At 53.8% G+C, this 25,525-nt stretch overlaps 8 protein-coding genes across 8 annotated transcripts; 4 read left to right on the top strand and 4 right to left on the bottom strand.

Annotated features, from left to right (window-relative positions):
* Window positions 1–175: 175 nt before the first annotated feature.
* Window positions 176–1,432, top strand: BU26DRAFT_506955 (uncharacterized protein; the record flags this gene model as incomplete). Its single annotated transcript, XM_033826962.1, has 5 exons — window positions 176–394; window positions 475–572; window positions 664–832; window positions 951–1,070; window positions 1,352–1,432. 5 exons carry the CDS (start codon window positions 176–178, stop codon window positions 1,430–1,432), a joined length of 687 nt encoding a protein of 228 aa, XP_033682780.1.
* A 2,746-nt stretch (window positions 1,433–4,178) lies between these two features.
* On the bottom strand, window positions 4,179–5,211 carry BU26DRAFT_353296 (uncharacterized protein). The gene is made up of 3 exons (XM_033822499.1): window positions 4,953–5,211; window positions 4,695–4,898; window positions 4,179–4,636 (listed from the first exon to the last, which is right to left on the bottom strand). The coding sequence occupies exons 2-3, from the start codon at window positions 4,868–4,870 to the stop codon at window positions 4,306–4,308; spliced, it is 507 nt and encodes a 168-aa protein (XP_033682779.1). The 5' UTR covers window positions 4,871–4,898; window positions 4,953–5,211; the 3' UTR covers window positions 4,179–4,305.
* A 6,487-nt stretch (window positions 5,212–11,698) lies between these two features.
* BU26DRAFT_566719 (uncharacterized protein) lies at window positions 11,699–12,920 on the top strand (the record flags this gene model as incomplete). The annotated part of the gene is made up of 2 exons (XM_033833562.1): window positions 11,699–12,039; window positions 12,686–12,920. The coding sequence occupies 2 exons, from the start codon at window positions 11,699–11,701 to the stop codon at window positions 12,918–12,920; spliced, it is 576 nt and encodes a 191-aa protein (XP_033682778.1).
* A 644-nt stretch (window positions 12,921–13,564) lies between these two features.
* BU26DRAFT_566718 (uncharacterized protein) lies at window positions 13,565–14,281 on the bottom strand (the record flags this gene model as incomplete). The annotated part of the gene is made up of 1 exon (XM_033833561.1): window positions 13,565–14,281. One exon carries the CDS (start codon window positions 14,279–14,281, stop codon window positions 13,565–13,567), a length of 717 nt encoding a protein of 238 aa, XP_033682777.1.
* A 1,048-nt stretch (window positions 14,282–15,329) lies between these two features.
* BU26DRAFT_520836 (uncharacterized protein) lies at window positions 15,330–18,264 on the bottom strand. The gene has a single exon (XM_033829386.1). The coding sequence runs from the start codon at window positions 17,999–18,001 to the stop codon at window positions 15,428–15,430; it is 2,574 nt and encodes an 857-aa protein (XP_033682776.1). The 5' UTR covers window positions 18,002–18,264; the 3' UTR covers window positions 15,330–15,427.
* A 205-nt stretch (window positions 18,265–18,469) lies between these two features.
* Window positions 18,470–20,120, top strand: BU26DRAFT_353276 (uncharacterized protein). The gene has a single exon (XM_033822498.1). It carries the CDS (start codon window positions 18,580–18,582, stop codon window positions 19,864–19,866), a length of 1,287 nt encoding a protein of 428 aa, XP_033682775.1. The 5' UTR covers window positions 18,470–18,579; the 3' UTR covers window positions 19,867–20,120.
* On the bottom strand, window positions 19,986–20,929 carry BU26DRAFT_353269 (uncharacterized protein). The gene has a single exon (XM_033822497.1). It carries the CDS (start codon window positions 20,756–20,758, stop codon window positions 20,105–20,107), a length of 654 nt encoding a protein of 217 aa, XP_033682774.1. The 5' UTR covers window positions 20,759–20,929; the 3' UTR covers window positions 19,986–20,104.
* Window positions 20,930–22,476: 1,547 nt separating this feature from the next.
* Window positions 22,477–23,291, top strand: BU26DRAFT_552403 (uncharacterized protein; the record flags this gene model as incomplete). Its single annotated transcript, XM_033832151.1, has 1 exon — window positions 22,477–23,291. One exon carries the CDS (start codon window positions 22,477–22,479, stop codon window positions 23,044–23,046), a length of 570 nt encoding a protein of 189 aa, XP_033682773.1. The 3' UTR covers window positions 23,047–23,291.
* Window positions 23,292–25,525: the final 2,234 nt, after the last annotated feature.

The following is a 25,525-nucleotide window of genomic DNA, read 5'->3' as shown; positions in this document are numbered from 1 at the left end:
ATGGATCAATGAGCGCCTACAACGTATCGCATCACCGGAGCAGACAGCTTCACCGTGCGGATCGCGTTGAATCACGACATCACTCCTAACTAGAGCAGGATGGTGGGTTGGCTGGAGTGTTGCCGATAAAGGATTCCGGGCGTGGTTGGGGCAAATCTCTTCGCGGCACCGCTACATGCCAGTGCAGGTACCCAATGTCGAAGTGCAGCAGAGTTTTGATGACGATCGATCGCACAAGAAGAACGTCAAAAAGCTCGTCGCATGCCCCATGTCGACAGATGTGAAAATAGAGCAGAGAGGAGCAGCATCGGCGCAGCGTAGGGTGTGCAACCTCGGCATGTTACCAAAGAGGAATAGTCGGTCGCTCGCATGCTTCCCCGCAAACTCATGCGTCGTAAGTACGAGGCCATCGGAATCATCGCATGATGCATAGAAATATGCCAAAAATGTGGGTGGCTCTTACTACTATACTAGGGTATACTAGAATGGGTTTGCACCTTGTGGAGGCTCCTGTTGTTGTTTCCGGCATGCGGAATAGTCAGTCGCTCGTGTGCTTCTCCACGAACCGCATCGTAAGTGTAAAGCCTTCGGAATCATCGTATAATGCACAGAAAGTGTGCAAAAGATATGGATAGCTCTTACTACTATAGTAAAGCATATTAGGATAGGTTTGCACATTAGAGGGGCTACTAGTGGTGTTTCCGGTGTCAGTTACTCACGTGCTTCTCCGCAAACCCATGCATCGTATAAGGTCTTCGGGATTAGCACACAACGCATAGAAAGTGTGCAAAAGATACAAGTAGCTTTTACTACTATAAGAAAGTATATTAGGGTAGGTTTGCATATTAGAGAAGCTTCCGTTGTTGCTTCCGGCGTTGCAGCGCTGTTTTTAGCAGCCGTTCATTGCACACCTGCATCTGTCTTAATACATGCTGCAACAATAGTTACAGCGAGTTTCCAGAGATAGGCCTTGCATTCCTTTGTCCGGAAACCCGCATGCTCAAGGCGTTAGGACAACTGGACTGTGTTACCCTCAATCTTACTCCCGAGCGGCACTCCAAGGTCGAAAGGTAGGCAAAAGCCCGAAAGGCGAGCTACAAGCAGCCACCAATACAAAGTATCAGATGTTCTACCTGTTAGTCATTGCAGAGGGCCAGGGCGTTGTTGCAAATGCCGGCCGAGGTTGAATCAGACTTCGGAATCCCCCCACACACGCGACGTCGAACGAGGGTGTTATATTTGTAGTTTCCTCGCCGGCGCAGAAGACGACGACGCGGTGCTACGCCTCCCTCGTGGCCGACAAAGACGCCTCAGATCGTGCGGCATTTCCTTCCTACCTACCTACCTGTAGAACAACGGTACCGTGTGCCCACGCATGAACTTCGTGGCTAGAAACACCGAGGTGAAGGGCGCGCAGCGCAAGAATCCTTGACGCTGTGATGAAGAACTCAGACGGACGCGGTCGCGCTCCTAACACTGAGTTGACTTCGAATCAAGCTACGCTGCGTCAAGTCCTTGTATAAGCCCCGGAGAGTACGTGCGAAAGTAATAGTATTTTCCAGAACCTTGCTGCCGCAGAATCTCACATTGCCAGCACCTAAGTCAACAACTAGCACTCTGCTATCGAAAGATTCCTCTCCCGCGCCACAGGTGGCGCGCGAGATGTAGAACGTCGTAACTCCATCCGTCGTTTAAACATCCACATCCCATCCTCCTTCGCATCTCAGGAGTCCGATATCGTAGCTGACATGCCGCGTAGCCGAGCAAGCCAGCAAAGAATCCCAGCAGTCAAGTCAAGCCAAGTCAAGTCAAGTCCCGTCCCCCACGCAACACGGTCATTAACTCGCAATTAAAAACGCAGAAGAAATGCAGAAAGCAGAAGGGAATGGCGTCGCGCATCTGAATCAGATATAGTAGACGCGGGAAGAAAGGCGCAGCGAGCGCAAGACCAAGAGTAAGGGAAAGCTACTTCATCTCCAGTTCTCCGGATGGGTGATGAGAAAGTAAAGTGCGAACAGTTACCATAGCACCGGCTAGCTGTGAAAGACAATATAATATACAGTCACAGGACTTGTATCTTCGCCTCCGCCATGGCGAATACAGGCCCTGACAACACTGAGGGCGGCGAGATGTGAACAGCCCAGCGATCAGAGCGATCAACACCAGGGAACATCAGATAGCTCGCGGTCTCCGTTCCTTTCACTCTAGACGACGTTACACCTCCATTAGCCCGTACATCACTATTCCGGAAACCGGATTCAAGCGTCTCGTCCTTCGCGCAGTGTCCGCCCCATCCACTGGGGTCGCCGATGGGAGCGGGATCATTCGTCCACTCTAAACCATCACATCTCTGAAGTTCCTGGAGTAGAAACAGCTTAGTACGTCGAAGCTTCGTCCTCGCTTCTCGTTTGGAGATGGCTTCCGGGAATAGGAGATCCGAGATGATTGATCCCCAAGTCCAACAATACTAGGTAGGGTCGTCCGCTTTCTTGGCTGCCTGGAAGGAGACGGGGTGTGTGGATGCTTAGCGGTTGAAGTGTCACCCCGCTGAAGGATTGAATGGCTAGATTATGATCTTCGGAGAGTGAATGGAGCCTAAAGTGTCCCGGTTTTTGTGATGGTGAGATGACGCCCGGTGTTTAACGCAAGCTCTGCAAAATGTCGCATGCGGAACAGAAGAAGAATAGGAAAGACATTATAACTAAATGAACGTAGTGTTGGAGACGTAAGTATTTAAGAAACGCCTACCTTCTGAAAGAAGGCATGAAGACAAGTTAGAGGTCTGACCTGTCGAATATTAACATATAGCTTGAGAGTACATCCATGCATGTAGTGAAAGTCCTGGGATGCATTAGCACGTGAAGATATGATATCCATGGATGAGAAGAACTCCCCTTGAATGCCATTATCAGTCTCCCAAATCTCCTGCGCACATCCTCACGTATCCTATCTGCTGCTACGGAACAGCGAAAAAGCTGCTGCGACTCTAGTTTTGGCGGTGTAAGTTATTGTTGGCAACGTAGTGATTGGGAGGCGAAGGCTCTCCACCACCTCCCGGTCGTCGCCGAGATACGTACCTGTGCTATTGGAAAAGCTTCCGACGTTCGAGCGTTGCGGCAGGGAGGACAAAAAGGCAGACACCAGATTTAGGTTCACGAGATGCGCAAACTGTGGGTTCACGTTCAACGGCGCCGAGAGCTCCGGCACATGCGGGACATCGCTGTCTCGTTGCTTCAGCCAAACGCTGCGCTTCGTCTAGCCGGATGTTTGACCGCGAGTAGGCCGAGGATGATCCCCAGGTGTTCGCGTTTGCGACTTCGGTGCTCCCGGAGAACCGTTCCAAGAGAGTGTGGGTGAGCAACTTTCGCTGGCGGCGGCAGTTTTTGGAGGTTGGAAGTATGTCCGTCGCAGCAACCCATCCCTCACGCCTCAAGTGAGAGAAGATGCCGCGCACCTTGACCGCAAGTCGGGACCGCCTCCGGTCTTCCAGCCCGTGCCCAGGAATCGGCCAGTGATGTTCGCATGCAGAGACATTTCAAGACGGGCTTTCGTTCGTGAACGTCGAGGAGCATTACCCTGCAGATATTTGTTTAGGGCGTTTGGTTTAGGTGTCTATTGATCGGCAACCACAATGTCGTGGTCAAAGAGCTGCATGGTGGGGTGGTTCCAATACTTAGCCATCCGTGTGCGGGAGATGAAGTCCTGAGTAGTAGTCGAAGGTCCTTCGTGATTGGGTACTGGCGCCTCATGTCCAGAAAGGCTGGAGGTTATAATTACGGCCGAAGACGAAGACAAAGGTGGGAGCTTGAGATGGTTGATCGTGTGAGCCAAAGCTCGGAGGAAATTGTTGTTCTGATTACTCTTGATGGGCACTTTGGGTATCAAGGCGTGCTCCGGTTCGCGCGGCTGTGATATGTTCACTGCGATTCGCCGCCCAACTTACCAAAGTCAGGACGGTCCAGGCGGGCATCAAGTCCCAATCCAAACTTGACACGAAGACAGTTGGGCAGATAAGAAAGCACAATAACGAAATGGAATCAGTATTCGACATCCACGTTTCTAGAGTACTAGGTTACATACCGTGACGACTGTTAAGCTATGATGTGAGGTGGCTTCAGAAACGTAAGGCTGGCGGGCTCGAGGATATCATCGCCGTCTGTCCCTTCCTCCTCTATTCTACCTGCGCTGTCCCTCCTCTTGTCTCTCCTTCTGTCCCTCCTCTACTGTCCCACCTCTCGCCGCTACGCTTGTCGGCCTGAGCCACACGACGGCGATTGTTCCTCATCGGTATATGTCGCGTGCGCCTCATTGAAATTGGCCATGCGAATGCGATTGGGTGTGGGGGAGCGGGCTTGCCGCGGCATTGAAGGATTTTCCGCAGCGTGCCCGCCCTGTGAGCTGCCCCGACTGAATCACGCGCCGAGACAGCGGACAATACGAGACGAGTTGTGTGTTGAGCGGTAAAGTAATTTCGAACCATGGGAAGATCTTGGCTGAACAAGAATCGGTCGGTAAGATATGCGAGCGTGTCGACGAACGCAGCTTAACCGGATGACGTGATTTTATTCGCCGTGATGAAGGTGGAATGCGTCCATCGAGTTGTGATGCGGCAAGGCCGAATTTCTCGAAATGCGTGCTACATGGCGCGGACGTTAGTATAAGAGTCTTACCTGGGCAGAGGGCGACAACAAGACCATGTCAATGTCGGTTCAAGTTCGGGGGAGGGTTCGGCGGCTCTAGAACCCCTGGTTTGATAACCGCGAGCTCCTGTTCGCACCCCTGAATGATGTATGGCGCATTCTGTCTGACCGACCCGTCTCGCTTTGGCTTTGGGCCGTAATTTGTAGGTGGCGGCGGCTGTCTTCGGCATCTGGGGATATGATGATGGTGCCCGGGTGCTACCAAAAGCATGAGTACAGCTTCTGAGCGACCTCACACTCCACCTCACGCACCATGCGAGACCCTCTTGTCCATCGAGCCTCAAACTCGAACGGCCACCGCCAAAGACGCCGCCATGACCCCGACCGAAGACACCGCCGTGGAGACAGTCGAAGCGTCCCACACCAACTCAGCTCTGGGCCCCGCGCGAAGGGCGGGTCGAAATCAACGAAGCATACATAGGAGTGTTCTGAAATTGGAGATAGGCGAGGTTCATGGCGTGAGAGCTGTTGATGTGGCGGTTGAGAAAGAAGGCAGCGGGGGAGTGAGAAGGCGTCTCTAGGGCTGGAGATCGACGACGAAGCACGCTTATCTGAATGAGGCTAAGACCTGAACTCCCCCAAAACTCAGCCCGGGGTTAGAAATGCGCCGCTTTAGCGTTCTTAACACACATAACAAATTTTAGAAATCCGAGAAGCGGGACTATCGTGGAAAAGCTCTTATTTTCAGGGGCCGAATTTTGGTCAGATTATTTTCAATGCGTCGTTGTGCAGTCGTGAAGCATGCTGCAACCGCTCCCGCCGACAGAAAGGCGCTGCTTTGGCATCCTTGCCACACACGACGAATTTTAAAAATCTGAAACACGGGATTGTCGTGAAAGAGCTTTGGTCATTGGGCCCTGGAGTTTTATTGCATTATTTCGGATGCGTTGTGTCGTGCAGTTGATAATCGATCTCGCAGCTCCCGCCGCAAGTACCGAAGACGAAAACCCAGATCAAAGGTTCCCTCCCCCTTGCCCTAAGCCTCAGGTCGACAGGTTCATTTCCACCCCCAACACTACGAATATTAAAGCTAGAGAAGCGGAAATATCGTCGCAAGGCTCAGATGATGAGGACCTGATGTTTTTGCGAATAAATTCCACCGCGTCGTCGTGTTGTGCAGTTGCGGATTGATTGAGCAGGCTGCAAACGCCTCGTTCAATCCCGATGGGCGCCTTGCACCGACCACTCCGGCCAATAGAGACCGCAGTCGCAAGTGCGTGCGAGCGTCCCGGACCGCGCATCCGGACCGGTGCGAGCCGATGGCGCTGCCCAAGTAGATGTTGCTTACAGTTTAGCAGTCGCATTCGTTGTCATGAAGGTGTCTCCAGTCGGCTTTGAAGGCGCAAACCTTCCTGTATTCGCGTAGAGCAGGTCTGTGAAACTTCATGGTAGTGTCGGTCGGGCCCTCCATAAACCCTAAACCTAACCCAGAGCCCTCCTCATCTCCACCGACGTTGTCTACGCTGCTGCTCCCAGGCTCGGGCAAATCGACAGATATGTCATCAACGGACCTAGCACACGCGGCCGTCTCGAGGCCTGCACCTGCAGAAGCTATCTAGCGATGGCGCGCTGAGACCGTACGGGGCGTTGATTGCGATAGGATAACTCCAGCATTGCCGCCTGCTCCCCGGTAGCGCGCAGGATACTCGACACCCCGTCGATCTGGCAGGGTGAGGGACTAGTCGCGCCGTCACGGGGCGGCTCGATGGCCGCCGGAAAAGATAACGATCCTGGCTGAGTCCGCCTGCGCGATGTCCTCGACGAGGCGGAGAAAGCATATTCGGAAAGACTGATGCGCGTGAAGATAGTTTGTTCAGCTCAAATTACAGCTCTGCCGCGGATGAAAAGCCACGTCGGCGTCCGTCGCGCGCGAAGATTTCGACGCCGTAGTGATTAGGCAGGGGAGTAGCTTATCAAGTATCCGACGGACCACTCAGTATCGCCCAGGACACGGATTTTCTCGGCTTCGAGTCTACCTAACAGCTATTCGACGCTCAACGCGCCGTCGTCGATTAATTCACGATTTTCTGACCTTCACGCTACGAACATTCTCGAATAAGTCAAGATTTCTACGGATTTTCGGTTGCACGCGCGCGCGATAGATGAGGACTCGCTGCTCGAAATCCACGTCTACATCTACATCCCCCCATCCATCTCCGTTCTACTCAGCGCTTGACGACATCGTTTCTCGTTTCTAGAATACTTGAGCGCTCTTCCGGCATGTTATCAATGCCGAGGACATCTTGAAGCATTCTACCAGAGAACGGGCATTGCGTCGGCGGAAGGAGTAGGGTGTATCGCGACGAGCGTTACATGAACTCCGTTGGATTCCGATTGTATAGTAGACGACCTTGCTAACGACAAGGAAGATAAGGTAAAAGCTCACCAGCATGAGAATCTGTTACCGGATATATAAGGCGTCATAACTGAAAGAGCAGAAGGATTGGATCCTTTTGCTCCGGATAGAATCTGTCCCCTACTTCCATTGAGGACCACGGTTCATCGACATCGGAATCTGGGACGACAATGGCCTTGGACGAATTTAAGAAGAATTCACTATGTATAGGTACAGTGGGCCAAGTTGGTACCGAAGAGGCTTAAGCTCGCTACTAGCGGCATTATTGGTGAACGCAAGAAGCGGCGACAGGGTAGCACGATCGAGACGGGCTCAAACCACGGAGTGAACTTAAGCGACGTATCCTTAAACATGACCTTAAGGCCGTCCTGCGAGACGTAGCGGTTATCCCGGACCGCATTAGGATTGTCGTTGAGGTCGACGTCGGCCACAGCGCCGCGGACGAATGCGAAAGATGGACGCGAAGCAACCCAGCGGGCATCCAGCCCTTCATCTCCGGGCCCTCAATCACCCAGCGCATCTCTTAGTGTACCACTCTGGACACGTCTGCTGCCACAGCATGGACATGCCATGCAGCTGATGATCCCATTCGGCATGCACGATGCAAGCGTCACCTCCTCCCTTGGCACCTTCGCTCTGTATTACAATCCATCGGTGCACTTTCGGTTTTGGATGTGCGGGACCAGGGTTCAGAAATTAGTGACCAAATCGACAGTCACAAAGCAGCTATCATGAATCGTATCTAGCACCGACGGCAAATTTCTGCGACTTCTTCGAGAACTATGCTTGGATAACGTCTTCCTCTCTACCTTCCCACTTCACACGCCTAGATTCTCTCCCTTCGCCAGTATCGTCCACATTGGCGCAGACATAATTGGGCAGAGGGGAGTGTCAAAAATCTGGGAGGAGATAAGAAAGAAAGGAACGAAGGAAGAAAAGGGCCGAATTAATATAGCCTGGAGAGATGGATGCCAAAGTGGAGTACAGTACGCGCGATGACTTCCCCGGCCACTGGGATATTAACGCAACCATCCGCCGCTGAGTACCTTCTCTTCTCTTGTAGTTGGTACTGGACGTGTCCGCCTGGGCGATAAGCGTTAATTCTTTATACTTCCTCGCCTCTGTCATGTTTTCCCTCCCGCTTCTAGTACGCACATCTATTGAGACGACCGACGGAATTCTAGCACCGGAAAGCTGAATGCAACGATTTGGGGACACCACTCGAACGATAGGCACTTTTTTTCACCGGAACCTTTGCCGCTCGCGGACAGTAAGGTGTAAAGCGAGATAAACAGCTTCTTTACGGATACGGGCGCCGTCAACGCCAAGATGGAAGCCCTCTTCCCATCCAGCCACATGCTCGCCAACATCCCCCACTACATGAACGGCTTGAGGGAGTTGCAGGAGCTAGGCAAGATATTGCGTCGCAGTCGGCAGAGTTTTAGAGAGCTTGCGTGGAAGGTGAGTGATAAAGAGGGGTCATCCTCTAGCCCTAATAAGCTAGCGGCACCGATTCTGCGCCGTGCTCATGACTACTTCTTAAAAGGCACCATCCCCAGAAGTCTGTGCTTCGCTACTCAGGAGCAAAAGAGAGTATAGAGATGCAACGACCGTGGAGGCTGGCCCAGTCTTCGTTGAAAAAAAGCACTTTGACGATTGACATGTTGGATCAATGCTTGTTCCGTTTCTTCCCCTCCGACTGCCGCTTGGAAAGTCTCCTGGTGCTACTTCGCAATATTACTGCGCTCCCAATCCGCTTGATGCCGCACTGAGAGAGTCAATTATGCTAGGGGTGTACTCCGAATGTTTCGCGTCTAAATACGCAGAGTTTAAACGTCTTCTCGCGGCTTCTAGAAGAGCCGCCGTGCACCCGCGCACCAGCGAGAAGCAGGCGGCAGGCCGCCCATCCAGTCTCACGCATGGGAGCGCTGACGCCCATTTGAAATTGTGGTTTTGAAAGGAACATGCGGACACCGTGGCGCAGACGAAGAACAGGGTGGAGAGTCAACTTCTTCTAGAAGTTGTAGTCCGAGATGCGACCGTCCTCGAGCAGTAGCACGGCGTCCGAGATTCATCTGCTTGGTCGTAGACCTTGGATAAGGCGGTCTTTGGGCGCTGAAGTACGCGACACCGGAGCTAGGCTCGTTCTAGAGTAGCTTCGACATTGATAAAAGACATGGTGCTGCACTTACCGCAGCTCCATGGATTCTGCTGTGAGTAGTTACTTCAGAGATGTCCGAACCCTTTGCATGAATGACTGTAAACCCTTCGCGATAGCAAGAATGTAAACGTGCGCGCCCAACACGTGGAATAACGGCAATACGAACAGCCTCGTCTGCGTTTGGCGCTTGAAGTTCGCTAGGGAAGATTATGTCGCCCGTAGCTTACGCACGTAAGGACTGCGTGGATAATTGAGCGGCAACTTGATATCCGTGCCGCGGGACATGGTCGCCGAGCAGTATTCTCCCTTGATCGGGCAACATCAACATTCCCCGGTTGCTACACTTAGTTAGCGGCGCTCAGCAATTGGATACTTTGGAGAGCATCCGGATTCAGTCCTGGAATCTGGTAATAATAGCTGCGATGGCGGGCAGAAGAAAGGTTATTTCTAGCGCGATTGAAGTCGCGACTAGCCTTCTGTATCCATTATGTGTATTATAAGTCCCGCAAGAAGATAACAGCAGCAGTGTATGGAAAAAGAGCCGTCCTCTGACGTTGCACTCCAAGGACACCTCCGGTTTTTCAGTTGCTTCGCAGCTTCTATCCACTGGTGTTCTTCGCAGTCTAATTCAAGGCCGTATGCCTTTTCTTGGCCGTTATTATAAAGGCCTTGTAGGTTCCGTCGACGCTGATGCTGATCTTCTTGAACGGGGTTCTCTTCGCGGCGGCGGCTACGGCACCCCTTATCTTCTCAGCGTAAGTGGTGCCGAGGGTAAATATTAACGGGGACGCCGCCAGGAAGGAGTCGAAGAGGAGACTTATAGCTATAGAACTAGTCACGAATGTGAACTCCATCAGGGAGTAGCTGGGGCCGTTGTCGTCCTCGAAGTGTAGGTCGGCCATTTTCAAGAGAACTTGGACTTCTTTCCTACCAGATCGATCGCCGTCCGCTCGGCTAACGTCGTGAGTAGTCTGGTAATGTTCTCGCAGTACTCGCCCTTGCCCTCGTACTCGCTCTTGCCGTAGAAGATGATTACGAGTGGCTACTTCTCCAGGCATCCTCTCAACCTTCTACATAAAGTCTCTCTTCTGCTCGTCCCTGAGGGACCTCAGGGTTCCAAACAGCATTTCGTTGTCCACGTCGAGCATATTCTTTAGTCCTAGTCGTGGGGATGCCTACAAGGGAAATTTAAAGGATGAACCTGCCCCAGTAATGTTTGGGTCCCACTAAGGGATATAGTGTGGCTATGCTCATGTCTCCTAGTAGCATCGAGCCTACAGTTGTGGACGCGTCTGTTGTCGTTTCAACCTTTCTCGTCCCTACGATGTACCTAATTACCGTCTTGATCCACCTACGTCGCTGCACATAAGCGAGAGGTTCTACTTAGCTACTACCCCAACCATAGACTCTGTTGAGTCGTCGCAGATGAGCGAGTTAGTTCTCGTGCTCGAAGACGCGAAGAAGACCATGATTATAAGCCTCTCGGAACTCGTCAACGCGACCCCGCCGACGGCCTCGATGATAGACACCACTACGATTGACCACCCGATCATTTCCTCGCGGCGACCTAGAGTTGCTTATCAAGCGGCTCGATTACATGGCAGACCACCTGGCAACGTAACAGGAACGACTACGAGATCAAGCTCTTGATGCTCGGATCCACGGAGGCGGTCGGTGGGAGCGACGTACGAGGTAGTCACGTCGATGTGTCCCGATTTCGTGGACATGCACAACGGCTTCAACTTCGGCCGATCCGCGTTCGCATGCTAGTGGCCGTGTTGGGCTGGGCCAGTCCCCGCGGCGAAGGCAATGGTCAGCACTGCAATGTTGAAAGTACTGCTTGGGCTCCTCCACCCTCTTGGAGAACTTTAGACTACAGAACCTTATCGTGATCAAGTAATACACCGACATGCTGTCCACGTACGTACCCTCGCTTTCGATCTCCCTGTTGGTCACCGTCAATCTCATCTTGGAGGAAATCAAGCACCTAGTAACCAGCAGGAGCTTGACTATGTCGAAAGCTTAAGCATAGCTATAAGCTTGGTGTGGAAGGGAATTCAGGATCTGCAACGCATACATGGAGAACGACAAGAAAGGAGGCGTGTGGAAGGACAGGCCCTCCGCGACATTTGAATACGCCGCATATTCCGAGCTCGCCGTGTTCCAGTACTTCTCTGCCCCGTTTGCTGCTACTCCCAGGGCAATGCCAAGATGTAAAGTATCGAATGCGAGCGTATATGCGCCGGTTGAGTTGCCTGATGAGCTTGCGTTTCTGCTAGAGCTTAACGGCGATTTCGTCGACAGTGCCGGAATTCAAGCCCGCCAGCCCAAGGTGTTCCAGGTCTACTAGGAAGAACAAGGGAAAACGCGCCGTATATTCGGGATTCGCGAGACTCAGGGCCCGGGCCTTCAACAACGGCGACTGGGCCAACATTTCCTACATCTGCTGATCTGTTGAGCAACGAAATGACTAGGGTCACGATGACGAGAAAGGTAATTATGAGCTTGAGTCCGGGCAGAATTCATGAGTGGAGAGAGAAGCTGACCGAGAGGTTCTCCTACATAGCCATCGACCCCGAGATTAACGTCACTGTTCTCGAGAGTAACCGCGAACATCACCGTGAGTATGTGCCCAGAGATTCCCGCAGTATGCAGCATGTGCATGTCCTCCACCTGTCCATAGGCAAGAACATGCGCGTAACCTGCGGCCATCCCGATGATGCTGGCGATAAAGCTGTCGACCGAGGACACGCCCTGCGCTCTGAGGCCGACAACGGCCCCGGCTGCTTCCTGAAAGAAGCACGCCATTGCGGTAAAGAAAAGTGCGGGAGAACGCGACTGATGTCAACGTTACAATCCAGAAACGCAAGCTAGGGCGGCCTTCAAGGCCGCAGCCTTGTTCTTCGTATCGGTTCATCAGGCATGTCATCTGACTGGAGCCGATTCTGGAGGGCTTGTCGTTAGTCTGTGAAGCTCGTGCTGAATCTTACAATCTTACTGGTACAAGTGCTCGCTGGACCAGTGTAGAATCTACAAGCGCTATCCACGCTACAATGACGCGTTCGTTCTGCCACAGACTCGTCGGGGACGGTGTGGCGAATGGGCCTGCAGGTGGATCGGAATGCGGAGGCGAGGAGGTTTCGGAGATTGCATTGCGAAGATGTGAGTATTTTGCCGCGCTGCTGGTTCGCCGAACGTTGGGTCCGACTGCCTCCGAGCTTGTAGACGCTGTGAATACGAACATGAAGAGGGCGCCGTTGCTTGCCACGGCGGGCATCCCATGAGCGCCAGGATGAAGGCGTTGCTATCGAGGATGCTGCAGTGAGTCGATTCTTTAGGAATACCATCGTTCACATACCTTGGACGGCCAATGCAGAATGCTTTACCAACTGCCCGCCCCTCCTTCCGCGACCATGTCGATCGACCACGGAGAACAGAGCTCTTGGAACAAACTGACCAACCCCCCAGCGCCGCCGAACATAAATCCGACTTGCACAGCGAGCATATCGCCTGCGCAAAGAGACGACAATACGGTCACTCTGCCAGTCTAGTCGTGAATACAACTCACATCTTCCACGCGGCATACCAATCCGCCCGTGCCGCCACATCGACGCCAAACGACTACCGCTCAGAAGGCCCTGCTACTTCCGATACCGAGCCCAGCATACTCCTCTTTCAGTGTGCCTCCGCCAAAGCGTCCTAGCAACGAGTCGTTGCTTGTGGCCCGAGCTCTCCTGCTCTTATATTTATCTTCATCTTCACCTTTATCACTCATTCCCCCTACCCTCTCCCCGTCCTATCCCTATACACCCCTATCGCGCATTATTCCAAACCCCAAGTCTAACTTCATCAATCTCTCACCGTAGTACCTACTCTTGCAACCGGCCCGTCGGAGTAGAAATGCAAGACGGGCAAGACGGGAAGACGGGAAGCAAACGGCGGCAGGAAGCTATTCCAGTCTCGTCCCATCTTGTCTTATCCCGGGATTGGGTGCAAACGCTCCACCTCATGACGTCTGATCGCTCGCTTTTCCTTTTCATTTCATTCTTCACTGCGAATTTCTTCTCTATCTCAACTCATCTCACTCTTCTCGTACGGTACAGTACATTATCAGCCTCCTCCCTGCGCACTTTATCCTGCGGCATCAGCAGCACTAGATAGACGTTAGTGACTACCATGTATTCAAGCTCCAAGACAGCAGCGCACGAGAGACGCTCTAGCTTATCTACTGGGGCGGCCAAACCAACTAAAACGGTGCGCTTCAGCGACGTCGAAGCACACACCCACCCCTCCGCCACCATTACTACATCAGCAGCCGCAGCAAAAGCCGCCAACGCATCATGGTCCCTAGCCCAGAACCCTCACCGCATCGCCCTCGAAAACGCCAAACAGCTCCGCCACTCCGTCGACATCTAGATCGAGTTCCTCAGCGCAAGCCTCCACGCCGAAAATGAGGACGATGTGGCCACTGCCCCCGCAACCACGACAAACAACCTCCCCGCATACGTAGCCCCCGACGCCGTCGAAGATCTTTCCCTGGAGCAGCTCCGTGCGCGCTATCTCGCTCTGCAGCAACACCGTCTTCGTCTCGAGAAGCGGCTGTGCGAAACGCAGCGCGAAAACGTCGATCTGCGCGATCTGCATTCCCGCTTTCTCCTCAGCGTGTGCCCGACCTTGCAGCCGTACCAGGATACCGTCCAGAACCCCGAGGGAGCGGCTTCTCGGATCGGAGATATGCGTCGAAAGGATCCGCTGTCCCAGCATACCATGCCCGTTGCCGTGGCTTCTCCTCCTCCTCCTCCTCCTTCGGCACCTGATCTCGATATGTTCACGCTGCCTTTGCTGCCTTCGCTGCCGCTCGGTCTCGATCTCGATCTCGATGCCCATCTCCGCATGCAGGCAGACGTCGACAGGCCTCAATGGGATGGTGCTGTAAGCGGCAGCCCTAGTGTTTTGGACGACGGCATTCTGGAGGACATGAAGGCGGGCGAGGAGCCGTGCAGAGTGGCGGGCGGCAGACGTGATGCAGACGTAGCAGGCGATATTTGCGAGAGGGACGGACATGCCATGGCGCTAGTATGCAACTCGAGGAAGCGATGGGCTGGAGCTGTTGAGCGTGAGCGTTGGTAGAGAAGAGGGATTTTGGAAGGGCTTGTCAGGCAGGCAGATAGATGGGTCTTTCACGGGGCGTCATGTATCAACGCGGTTGGATATAATATATACCTCTATACACAATTATCGCATACTGCTTTATTCGCGTTTGAAGGGTGAGTCAGATCGCATTGCGAGTGTTAAGCTATGCGACCGCGGCTTGGAGATTTGTAGTAGAAGGTTGTAGGCATCGAGCTGTGTTGCTTCGTGGTGGAGCGCGGGGTCGAGCTGGTGCAGTCGGCGGTCGGCAACGGCTTGGATGCGCTCCCCCACGTGCACTAATATCCTGTGAGTCCACTCGAATGCTGCTGGACCCCTAGATTGTATCGCTGCATCGCATTTGGGGATCTGGAGAGGTCCGATGGGCCGCAAGGGTATTTGCAATGATCGGGGGGGCCTGTCCGCGACAAGATGAAGTCGAATCCACCCAAAAGCGCGTCTCCAATGGATGAAGTCTCTTGTTCTGGTATCGGCCGGGCGTGCTTGCGGAGGGTGCATATGCGCCGCTGTGAAACCTATGGTTGGAGTAGGCGCGCCGATAGCTACAAGCGTTCGTAGAAGCATCGAGAAGGCCAAGTGGAGGATAGTACTTATATTCATCGACATACGGCAGCAGTGGCGCCGGCAAAGCCAAGCGTGGTGTTCGCGTCTGGAGTCGACTGGTGAGCGTTCGGGAGAGAAGAGAACGTAGAACTACAACAGTCAGCATAGTTACAGAGCGAAGGGGAACGAGGTCACCCTCGCCGCTTCTACCCACCCAAACGTACTTCGCGGAGTAAGTCGTGAAGTCGTTCTGATAGAATCCAGTAGTTCAATCTATACCTCTCTCTAATGATACCATTCTCGTTGCGAGCACGGGAATTGCAACCCTCACCGTCACCATCGGGCGGAGAAAGACATGACGCTAGAATTATGGCACAGGTCCAGCACGTTCTTCGTCGTTTGATCGCATCTCTGGAGAGATCTTATTCACTACTTCTAGCTGATAATGGACTTGTGAAGATGCGGAAACTCATCGCATGACGTTGTCCGCGCATCTACTTTCGTTCGTAATACCCTTCAGGACTGACCTGTCCGACCTGACTTCCCAATTAGATACTTCTTCACGGCCGTTACGTCCGATTCGGCCTTCGTCAGCCATGCCTCCAGATCGTTCTCTAACTTCGCCAGGCCCTTCTGAGCGTCCTGTCTCAACATTTTTACAAGAGCAATGCCCTTTGACATCATCGCAGCCCCGTTGGTGAGGACATCATGCTGTGCCTTCAGCGTTGAGAAATGAGCTGATTCCTGCGCCAGAAGCTGGAGGTAAAAGGAATGTGCTGCTGCCGCAGGATTAGTTGCTTCTGAGGAAGCATGATGGCAGGCGCAAGGTGTGCCGTTGGACCTAGCGCAGACCTTCGCGGAGGGAGGAATGACTTTAACCAGCTCAGCAAGAGATTCCCTTGTTACCTTGAGCTGGGCGGCCAAGGTATCGACGGGGTCGGAGAACATCGCATGCAACTTGTCGAATACTGATCCTGCCTCGACGAGTTGATCCATCCACTGTTGATGTAACTTGGTAGCGGACTCCAACCGGGCGCTGATATCTGTGCCTTGGGGGACCACTCTAGCCTCGTTGAGCTTTCGAAAGAGCTCCGAGCCCTGGAATAGGAAAGAGTGGCTCTGTGTGCGAGTAGACTCCTCTCTTGCAATCATGCTCTTGAGGGCCAGGCGCCAAAGCTGGACATCAAATGTGAGAGGGAGCTCCATGTCGGCCGCGCGGAAAAGAGCGCAGACTATTGCAAAGACACCGCACGAAGCGCCATCCTTCTGCTGTGGGGTGACGGGTCTGTGGTATTGCCAGCCGTCGTCCCAGTCCCCGCCCAGCCGAGCCACGATGTGCTTCCCCACCATGCACAAGTTGCTCTTCGGGTGATACATTGAATCGTACTCACGCACCTGCCTGGTTTTGAATGATATAGTGAGCAGCACCCAGTGATTCCTTGGGCTGATATGCACAACGCAAATGTATGTTGTATCAGGATCAGCCTCTCGGAATGGGTTCTGTGACCACTTCTTCCAGTCAAACAATTCATCGTGACTTGGAACTTCGAAGTCCTTGAAGGTGGAAGGGAGCAGAAGGCGTAGGATATGGTGAATGGATGTGCTGGTAAGCAGGCCGTTGTTGCGGGTACCGTCGAGGCTCTTTCCGATTTCGTCCGGCATTGACAAAGCGGTTTTGGAATCGACTGGTGATAGCTCGTTTGCTTTTACAAAGATGACGTCCTCGTCCACTTCGCTGGGGAGGGCACCGTCGTGGGCCCCCTCAAGCCCGTTGGAGGGTTTGTCTGCTCCTCTATCGCGGTCGTCTGGCTTCTCGCTGAGCTCTTTCGCTTCTCTATCGCCGGCAACCTCGGGCATTTGGCCAGCGTCCGTGACTTCCGCATCGGGCAGCAGAGGGGCGGCAGAGGTGTCCTTGTTGTGCGGTAGTACCTCGGGCGTTTGACCAGTCTCCATGACTTCCGCGTCGGGCAGCAGAGTGGTGGTGGAAGTTTCCTTGTTGTGCAGCGGTACGTCGGGCGTACCGGTGTCCGCGTCCGCGTCCGCGGCGGCAGCCTCTTTGACAGGATCATGCTCTGAAGCGCTGAGAGCACTGGGACGATTCGCTTTTCGTCTCGGGACATTGACGGATTGGAGCTTGGAGGAAGCCGTAATGTCGGCTAGCGGTGAGCCGGGACGCGAAGATGGAGACTGCGCTTGACCGTTCGAGGTAGTGAGGCCCAATAGAGCGACATCTGGACTCGGAATGGTATCGCTATGTTGTGCTGCTGGAGTCTTAGCTGTGGGTAGCTGGTGATCGGCTGTCTTGATTGCTGAGTCATCGTCATCGCCAGCCTTGAATCCGCTATGTCGTAGCTCCGATTGTATGGCGAACTGGTCCACCTCCGAAACAGGCGAGTCAGGCGGAGGTAGTGCAGTGGCACAGATACCGTCATACACATTCTCCTCCTCAGGGGAGGCCTGTGGCGTTGGGGGAGCTCGACGGCCCGTCTCCACTGATGGAATTGAGGTGAGTGATGGAGTGGCAGAGTATCGTTGTTTCTTAAACTGAGAATTGCCTTCTTCATCGTCGGCATCAAAAGCGGATCCTTCTTCCAGGGAACGCTTCTTGTCCAGCGGGCACCCCAGCGACTTGGCGGCATGGTTGACATCGGAAGGAGCCCACTCTGTTTGTTGCGAGGTTCCGCGTATACGCCCTCCCAATCGATTCTCTTGAGCAGCCTTGATTGCGGTAAAGGCAGCTTGCCATGAAACGGTGGGCGAAGCTCGAGTTGCCAGGTTAGCTAGTGCTTTGACGAAGTCACGGCTCATCAGTGAAGGGCAGCCGAAGGCCTCGCGCAAGGTGCTCTGGGATAGCTTCCAGTTAGACGTATCCAACCGAGAGTAGTCAGTGCGGGCGCGGCTGAACGTTACGCAGGCACCGAAGACGACGGATTGGGCGTCTAGCGCAATGATGGCCATGGCTGCACATGGCTTGAGCTTTGTCGCTCCCTGGAACTCCTTCCATGCCGCGTAGAGTGTCCGCGAGGTGGCAGTTGATTGGAGGGCGAGGGACTCAACGCGCTGGAGCAGCGGCCGAGCAGCGACGGGCATTTTTGCGTTTCTCGCCATGGTTTAAGTCCCGAATCGAGCAATAGCTGACGCCGGCGGCGTGTAGGACAAATATGCGATGTCGACGTTGAGGTCGCAGCTCGTGACCCCGCTGCCGCTAAAACCGCCGGTTGAGGGTTTGTCGAGGAGGTGCCGCTGATGGGGTTGTGTTTACGTCCATACCCAGCTCGGCTAGAACCTTGTGTAAGGTTCTAGACGGCGCAGCGTGTCGCGGTAGCTGCCGTGAGGGTTCGAACAGCGTGATGTATGCCCCGGTGTGGGCTGAGGCTGAGGCTGAGGCTGAGCGTGACGTAGATAGCGGCCACTCCTGCACCAATCAGGGCACTTCTGCGCGCACGAGCCCCATCAGTTCTGGCGCTTCTGGCGAACTGCCCCTCGCTAGACCCAGATAGGCAGGCGGGGTGTGAGATCCCCCACTTCGCGGAAAATGTGAAGCGATAGTAGATTAAGCTTTACAGTCGTTGTCGTATGAAGCCAGGTTGCGCGATTCTTTAATCGGGCTGTCTCAATCTTGCGACGCGAATCCAAATCGCTTTTGGTGGAGTGGTGGCGGCCGGCGGATGTCTGAGGCTCGGGGCATCAGCCTGAAGAGCGGAACTCTCGTCAAACACTCAACACTCACTACACCACCAATTCTCACTTCTGTTCATGGCGCCATGAATACAAGGCGAGGTGTATCCCCAGATGAAGCGCATACGCCTCCGAGAAGCCCGCGAACGGCGTCTCCCTCTTCGTTGCTGCCTCCCAGCCCTCTCAACCCCACCACCTCCTCTGGCGCCACACCTCCGCTCTCACCTCTCGACAATCCTACGGACGCCCTCCTCCGCATTATCCAGCGACAGGCCTACGGTGACGCGCTCAAGGAGGACTGGCGTGCTGTGCCCCTCTCCATCGGCCAATATCACCGTCTGCTAGACATCATCGCAGCCGACAGTGCGCTAGACGGATTCTTCAACAACAAGCTGCGGTGGGACTGGCGATATACAGGGGAGGACGACAGCGGTAGTGGCATATTTTCACTCCGAATGCCAACACTCAAGCACGACGTTTTTATTGATAAGCTTGAGACGCGTATCAAGGAAGAGTTCCGCAAGACTCCCGCCCAAGTCCAGACACTTGTCGACACCATCTTCTGTGCCCGCAGCGCCGACGCCCATGATACGGAAGGGAAGGTCAGCGCAGATGCCGGCTTTGCTTTCATCGACTGCCCTTTCCGCTTGGTGCAACTCGAAGTTGCATACTCACAAGTAAATAACGATGATCTGTATGACCTCGCTGAGCGCCACATCGCTGCCGGCTCCAATACTGTCATCACCGTCAATCTGGAGTATGCGACGCTGGCGCATCGCAAGGACCCAAACAAGCCGCCTAAGGACGCCAGCTACTGTCTCTATCGGGTCGCCGAATTTGAAGAGGATGGCAAGAACTATAGGAGGATGGAAGTGATCGTCTTTGACCAAGACTTTGTCAACAACCCACACGGCTCGCTAGAGCTAAAACTTTCGGACTTTCTACCCCTGCACGAGCGACCGAAGTTGGAGGAGAATGATCACCTTCTCCGCATCCCGCACACGGTCCTTGACGGCTTCCTTCAGTTTGCCACCGCTCAGCAATCCATCCTCGACCACCAAAAGGCTCAACCAACCACGATGCTTCCTACCTTCAAGCCGTCGACAACACGTCCCAAGCGGAAAGCAGAAGGCGATCCAGCACCATCTTCGCGCGAGGCTTCATCCCAAGAGTCCACTTCTGAGGTTAACGCAAGCTTTGGCTCCGACTACAAGTCCCTGCGAAACCTCTGTCACGAGCCCTCGGGGGATATTGAGTTCCGAAATACGAAGTCATAATGCCAAGAGTCTTTGGAAGCGAGAGGGATAGGATAACAGGCACGATGAATATTCGGGAGATGCGTAGTCCAGTTTGAGGGAGAAAGCGCGTGGAAGAAGTTGCGGCGAGAGACGAAGGGAATAGTAGAGACCGTGTTGGTTGCCAACCAACGCTTCCATTGCGGTGTGCCAGGTCTCGACCCTTTGTCGAATGTACTGACGATAAGAAGCACACTAATGAAAGAATAGCAAAGGATCCCTATCCTTTGCAACCGTCGATGCGGATCATCGCGACGTGGAGCTCTAGGTACACGCCGATGGCACCATCGCACGATGCGGAATACTGACTACCTGCAGACTGTTGGAGGATTTGGGCAGTTTCGAATATAATAAACGAACGTATCGGCCATACTAGGAGACAGCGGACGGCGATTTCGAGGTCGGGTTTGAAAAGGAGGGGTTGAAGGGAAAGGACCATCTGAACAAGGGGTTGTAGGAGACGGACCGTTGGAGGCGCTAAGATTGGGTATCGGCTCGACCGTTGATCAGGCCTCTTCCTCACCAATGCCGTGTACAATATGGGCAGGTATCGGCACACGAATCGCAGAATCCGAACCGTAGATGAACAGGAAGAAGACGGTTGCTCCAGGAGCCAAGTTCCTTCTCGACCGGTGATCTGGTCACGAAAAAAGAGTCTCCGCGGAGGAACAAGTACTACGGAAACAAGCCAGCATATCGTGGACTTCTGCGTCTCGTCCAGTTCAGCTTCAGCCCGCCTCGGTGCCCCACCCCAACCCAACCACACTTCCACCATGAGCCACTTTCTGCCGTTCGCGATCTTCACCCACCAAATTTCGGTAAGAGGAGCAAAGCGCTCCCGGAGCTGACTTCGCTTCCTGCGAAACCACTTCATCACAACGTAGAGCAGCTCGATGTCCGTTACAACAGGAACTGGCTCTGAGACCTGAGTCGCATACCCTCGAACCTCACCTCTCCAATCTTATCCCCTTTGGTCTCCCCTCGCAGTTTCAAATTTCCGTTTCGTGTCTGTCCGCTGTAGATCCACGATAGTTTGGGTACACAATGGAAGTCTTACCCTGACAACATGATAGAAACTTACCTCGATGTAGCAGGTATTGCATACGCGTCATCAATCTAATACGCTACCCAACCAAGAAGCCAAGGAAAGAAGAGAGAAGAGTGGTATATGAAGGTCTTGTTACGTTTTTGAATCCCCAGAGCACGGTTAGTAATACGCTAGTAATACACTGGCTTGTCGATGTCCGGTTCAATAGCAGCGAAGCTAAAGCCTGGGCTAATCGTGTGCTTGTGTTCTTCGAATTTACGATTCACCCTCTCCGTTTATGGTCCTCACGATAGATATCCTTGCGCAGGACGCCGACTGCCGGAATACTGCACTTTTTTAAAATTATGTATCGAAGACAGCTGCGCTTGTCAAGATGCAATATGGGGAAAATAAACCTAACCGCATGATAACTCGTGCGCGTTGTTGGGAGGACCCCGTAATTCGGTTTACGGGATCCATACAACTACCGGAATTGGTGCTTCCGCTTGACGACGAACGGCGACGAGACCGCAAAGCACAGAACCAGATCAGAAGGAGCAGGCGCGGATTCACGCCCCGTTAGGCGTAGCCAAGCGCGGCTCGGTCGCACCCATCACGCACTACATCCCCCTCTCGTTGGAGCTTAGAACCACGAAACCGATGCGATCTATTAAAACATGTCTTCCGGATGGCATCTCATTCCAACCCTAAGGAGTCCCTCTAAGTTTTCATTATTCGTCATTGTAGTAAGTGCAAATAGCTTCTTCCGTTACGGAGACGAAAGAACGGGACACTACCCGCAATAGGCACAAACGCTCATGTCGGCATAGGAAAAGGAGCATCCACTGCGCTCTAACGTCACACGGAACCTGGGGGCTCAGCATAATCCCGTTTGTAGGAAATGAGGACCGTAACACGAGTCCGCAGGGCACCTTGCTGCATTCATGACTGCGGTCTTGGCACCTTTCCCTCTTCTGCCCATCCCATCGCGCACCATCTAATCCCGATCAAGAATGCATGATCTGGCGGAGAGGTACGTTGTTCCCGGGTCTCTTGTCTGCTTCATGCGACAGCCCGACAAAAGATCAGACCTCATCCCCATCCGCATCGCCCAGACATGCTCCCTGCTATCTGAACGCCGAAAAGCATCGAAGACACGACCAAGCTTCCAGGCCACTACTCAGACGCTTTACTGATTTATCTTGCACCTCGTGCGCAATAAGATAATAACCGTTTGCAGGTTCCCGACACACACGGGAGCTATAAAGCCACTCGTGCAAACGCAGTAGAAGAACCCGCACACTACAAACACTCTTAATCTCCCGGATGCCCGTTTATACTCTGCTCAGCCGAACTTTCCAAGAGACGCTGCACATTTCCAATCACCCATCGGTTGGAGATCCAACACTCACGTGTACAAGCTAGGCCTCATCAATTGTGCCGCATCCTCGCCTGCGCCTCATACAGCACACCATCTTGCGACGTTACCGCCTGGACATGACTCGATTCGACCTAGAGCCTTAAATTCTCAGTAATATCGCATAACTCGAAAACGAAGCACCATAATGAGCTCCAAGAGGACCGACTCACTTCCACACACGAACGAACATTCGACAACACCCGCGATTCCGCTTAGCTCACCCCACCACTGTTCAGGCTCGGACCTTCACACCAAGCGCCGTGACCTCTCCCAGAGCAGTAACCCCACGGATGCCAAACCGCGAGACACCAGTCAGGACCTCACTCCGCACCCTCCTCCACACGCAGCTTCCCCATCCCGACATCCATGCCGAATCCCCTGCACAGGCCGCGGCCGAATACACAAGCTATTCATCCAGAACGGGAAAATCCGATACCATCTCGTAGACATCTCCCCAGCGCCTGCAACCAGTCCAGCGGAAGAAAGAGTCGGACAAACCCATACGCCGATGCATGGAAAGGGAATACGACGAGGGTGCGGACGCGGGAGTTGCCTGGCTATTCGTCAGATGGGACGCGATTCGGAAACCAGACTACGCAGCGCCGACGGCGAACGCGGCACGGAAAAGCAGGATACTGCGCCGCCCGTCCAACGGGATGCTGTGCTCAAGGCGCTTCCGGACAAGGTCGACAGCGTTGCAGGAGGTTGCAAGTGAGGCCGTGAGCGGTGGTCTATCGGAGTGATAATTCCACTGCTGCGGCGTTTGAGAAGCCGGTGTAGGGGAAGATTGTGGTTGCGGCGAAGGCGCTACTGGCGGTGCTGTAGTTGTGGGAGTCGATTGGGGTGGTACTACTAGAGAGGGCGGAGAACGCAGTGTGTGACATCTGTTGGAGGACGAACTCGATCTATCGGAGGGATCCTTACTGTGCCTGGAGGAGCAGGGAGCTTCGCGAATCGAGGCGTTTGAGCTAATTGGCATATGAATCGCTTCGTATGCGCTTGGGTTGCATTTAGGTTGATTTCTTATTGGTGATATCAGCTGGAGACGACGTTGGGAGGAAGATGCGTCACGAGCGAAATAATTGGCTCGTTAGTTCGCGAGAACCGTCCGCTTCGCATTGTTGATATCAGATACGCGAAGTCTGCCTGCGATGTCGATTAGATAAGTTGAGTTGAGTTAAATTGAGCGCACCGTCAATACCGTCTTCTATCCACAACCCCCAGACCCCGCCTCATAACCAAGCCACCCACGTACTCACCAACAGCCCTCATCTTCAAGCCCACGTCCCACATTCCCACTCTCACCCCTCCACCATCACGAAGAACAAACGGACGAACACATCCTACCCCACCCCCACTCACCCCCCTCCAACCAATCTCCAGCTCATCGATCGCAGGGCGGAAGCTCTCTCTCCGAGTGCATCTGCAGCACCGCTTTGCGCTACATGTCGAATGCGAAACACAGACCCCACCCATTGCCGGAATCTTCCTTCGTTCGCGCACGCATCGACACCGCCCTCCATATCTCTACCGTCTTCAGAGTAACATCCGCCGCCCAAAGCTTCCTCCGACACACTTCGACGCCCAGAGGAGATCTTTAGCACGATGTAGTTTCGGCGTCCGCCCAGGCGGCAGCGCATCCTGTTCGGCCTGAGGTGTCGCTTCTCGTCCGCTGCTCGACCTTCGGGAGCCGTTGGTCCCTTATGTGGGACACAGGAACCTACAGCGTACTGCTGCGCAAAAATGACGTTCAATCGCCCGCGCCGAGGCTGTGTTGATTGCTTGCCCTCTCTGCCTTATCCGGAGGATTGAGTGACGCGCCTGGCTGGGGTCTTCACTGTCTCCCTCATCCTATCCCCATCCTCATAAACTCTACAAATGACAACCTCGACGGCGAACTCATCCGCATCCCATCTCTCGTTCCATCCGCCTCGCAGCACAGCATCCATCGCCGGGGAAACATCCTCACCATCACCTTCTCCTTCTCTCGCATCTTGCATTCCGATGCCTGAAGTCAAAAGACAGCGCGCGACGACGTTCCTCAGGGAGAACGGCAATACGGGATGTGGTGTCGATGTCGATGTCGATGTCGGTGTGCTAAAAGTCGCGGGGAGAAGACTGGAGGCGGGTGAACTGATGCAAAGTGTTCCTCACCGGGCTGCGGATAGTAGTATTACAGCACATGACGCTTCGAAAAACAATGCGGACTTAAGCCAAGGCGCTTTCCCTTCTCTGGCTCCGCTATGACGGCACCCCCACGTGACCCCTTCACGCACTCTCGAAATTGCCAGGCCGGCAATCTGCGGTCCTGACATCCGACATTTGAAAATCCCTCCTCCATCTCTTCCTTGACCTGCCAGATATGCTATTACGGCATTGTCGACGAGCGGCCCTAGCAATCCACCGTCTTGACATCCGATACTTGAAAATCGCTCCTCCATCTCTTCCTTGGCTCGCCGGATGTGCTGTCACAGCATCATCGACCAGCTGGCCAACGATAACCGTCTAGCTTACCTATTCATTGACCGAACCGCCTTCCCACTCCATCCTCATCAGCTGACCACCCGACCGCCCGACTTCGTAAGACAAGCCGTCGCCTTGAGTGAACTGTCTGCTTACACCACAATCACAATGGAGGATGTCGAAGAGCTGCGACGGCTTCTCCGAGAAGAGCGACTGCCGATGGATGTCTCGCGGTATGCAATGCGGGTGGACAGGATTTGACGCATTGACGACGGATTAGATCACCAATTTTGCCGCCGACACCAGTACATCACAAAGGATGACTGAAATCGCACTGCCAGAGCGGAGACTTTCTATGGGGTCACTGGAAATCCGACGAGGAGCTATCTACCACAACGGGAGCCTTCTCGACGCAGCAAGGGGCGCCCGAGTTTCCTGCCGATTTCCTTTCCGGAGACATCACCGGCTTTGGACAACTTTCGGATACTGATCGACAGGCAATTGAAGTTCGGGGATATTTTGGCATGTTCCGAACCTACGGCTTTAGCCGCTGACTTGTGGATAACGTGGCGTCTCTGGAAGAAGTAGACCAGCAATTCGTGCGCCTCGACCATTCTACCTACTAATCGAAAGTGAACTCGAGCCGAGGGGGTTTGATTTACGGGCTGAATAATGTGTTCCGTGGTGGCCCGATTATGGCGGGGAGGCTAAGGTAGCCCAGTCTACATTCA

The sequence above is a fragment of the Trematosphaeria pertusa genome (genome assembly GCF_010094035.1).
Source record: "Trematosphaeria pertusa strain CBS 122368 unplaced genomic scaffold BU26scaffold_9, whole genome shotgun sequence".
Taxonomy (NCBI): Eukaryota; Fungi; Ascomycota; class Dothideomycetes; order Pleosporales; family Trematosphaeriaceae; genus Trematosphaeria; species Trematosphaeria pertusa.
The sequence above is the reverse complement of the archived record's forward strand: the minus strand, read 5'-3'. Positions and strand labels throughout refer to the sequence as shown.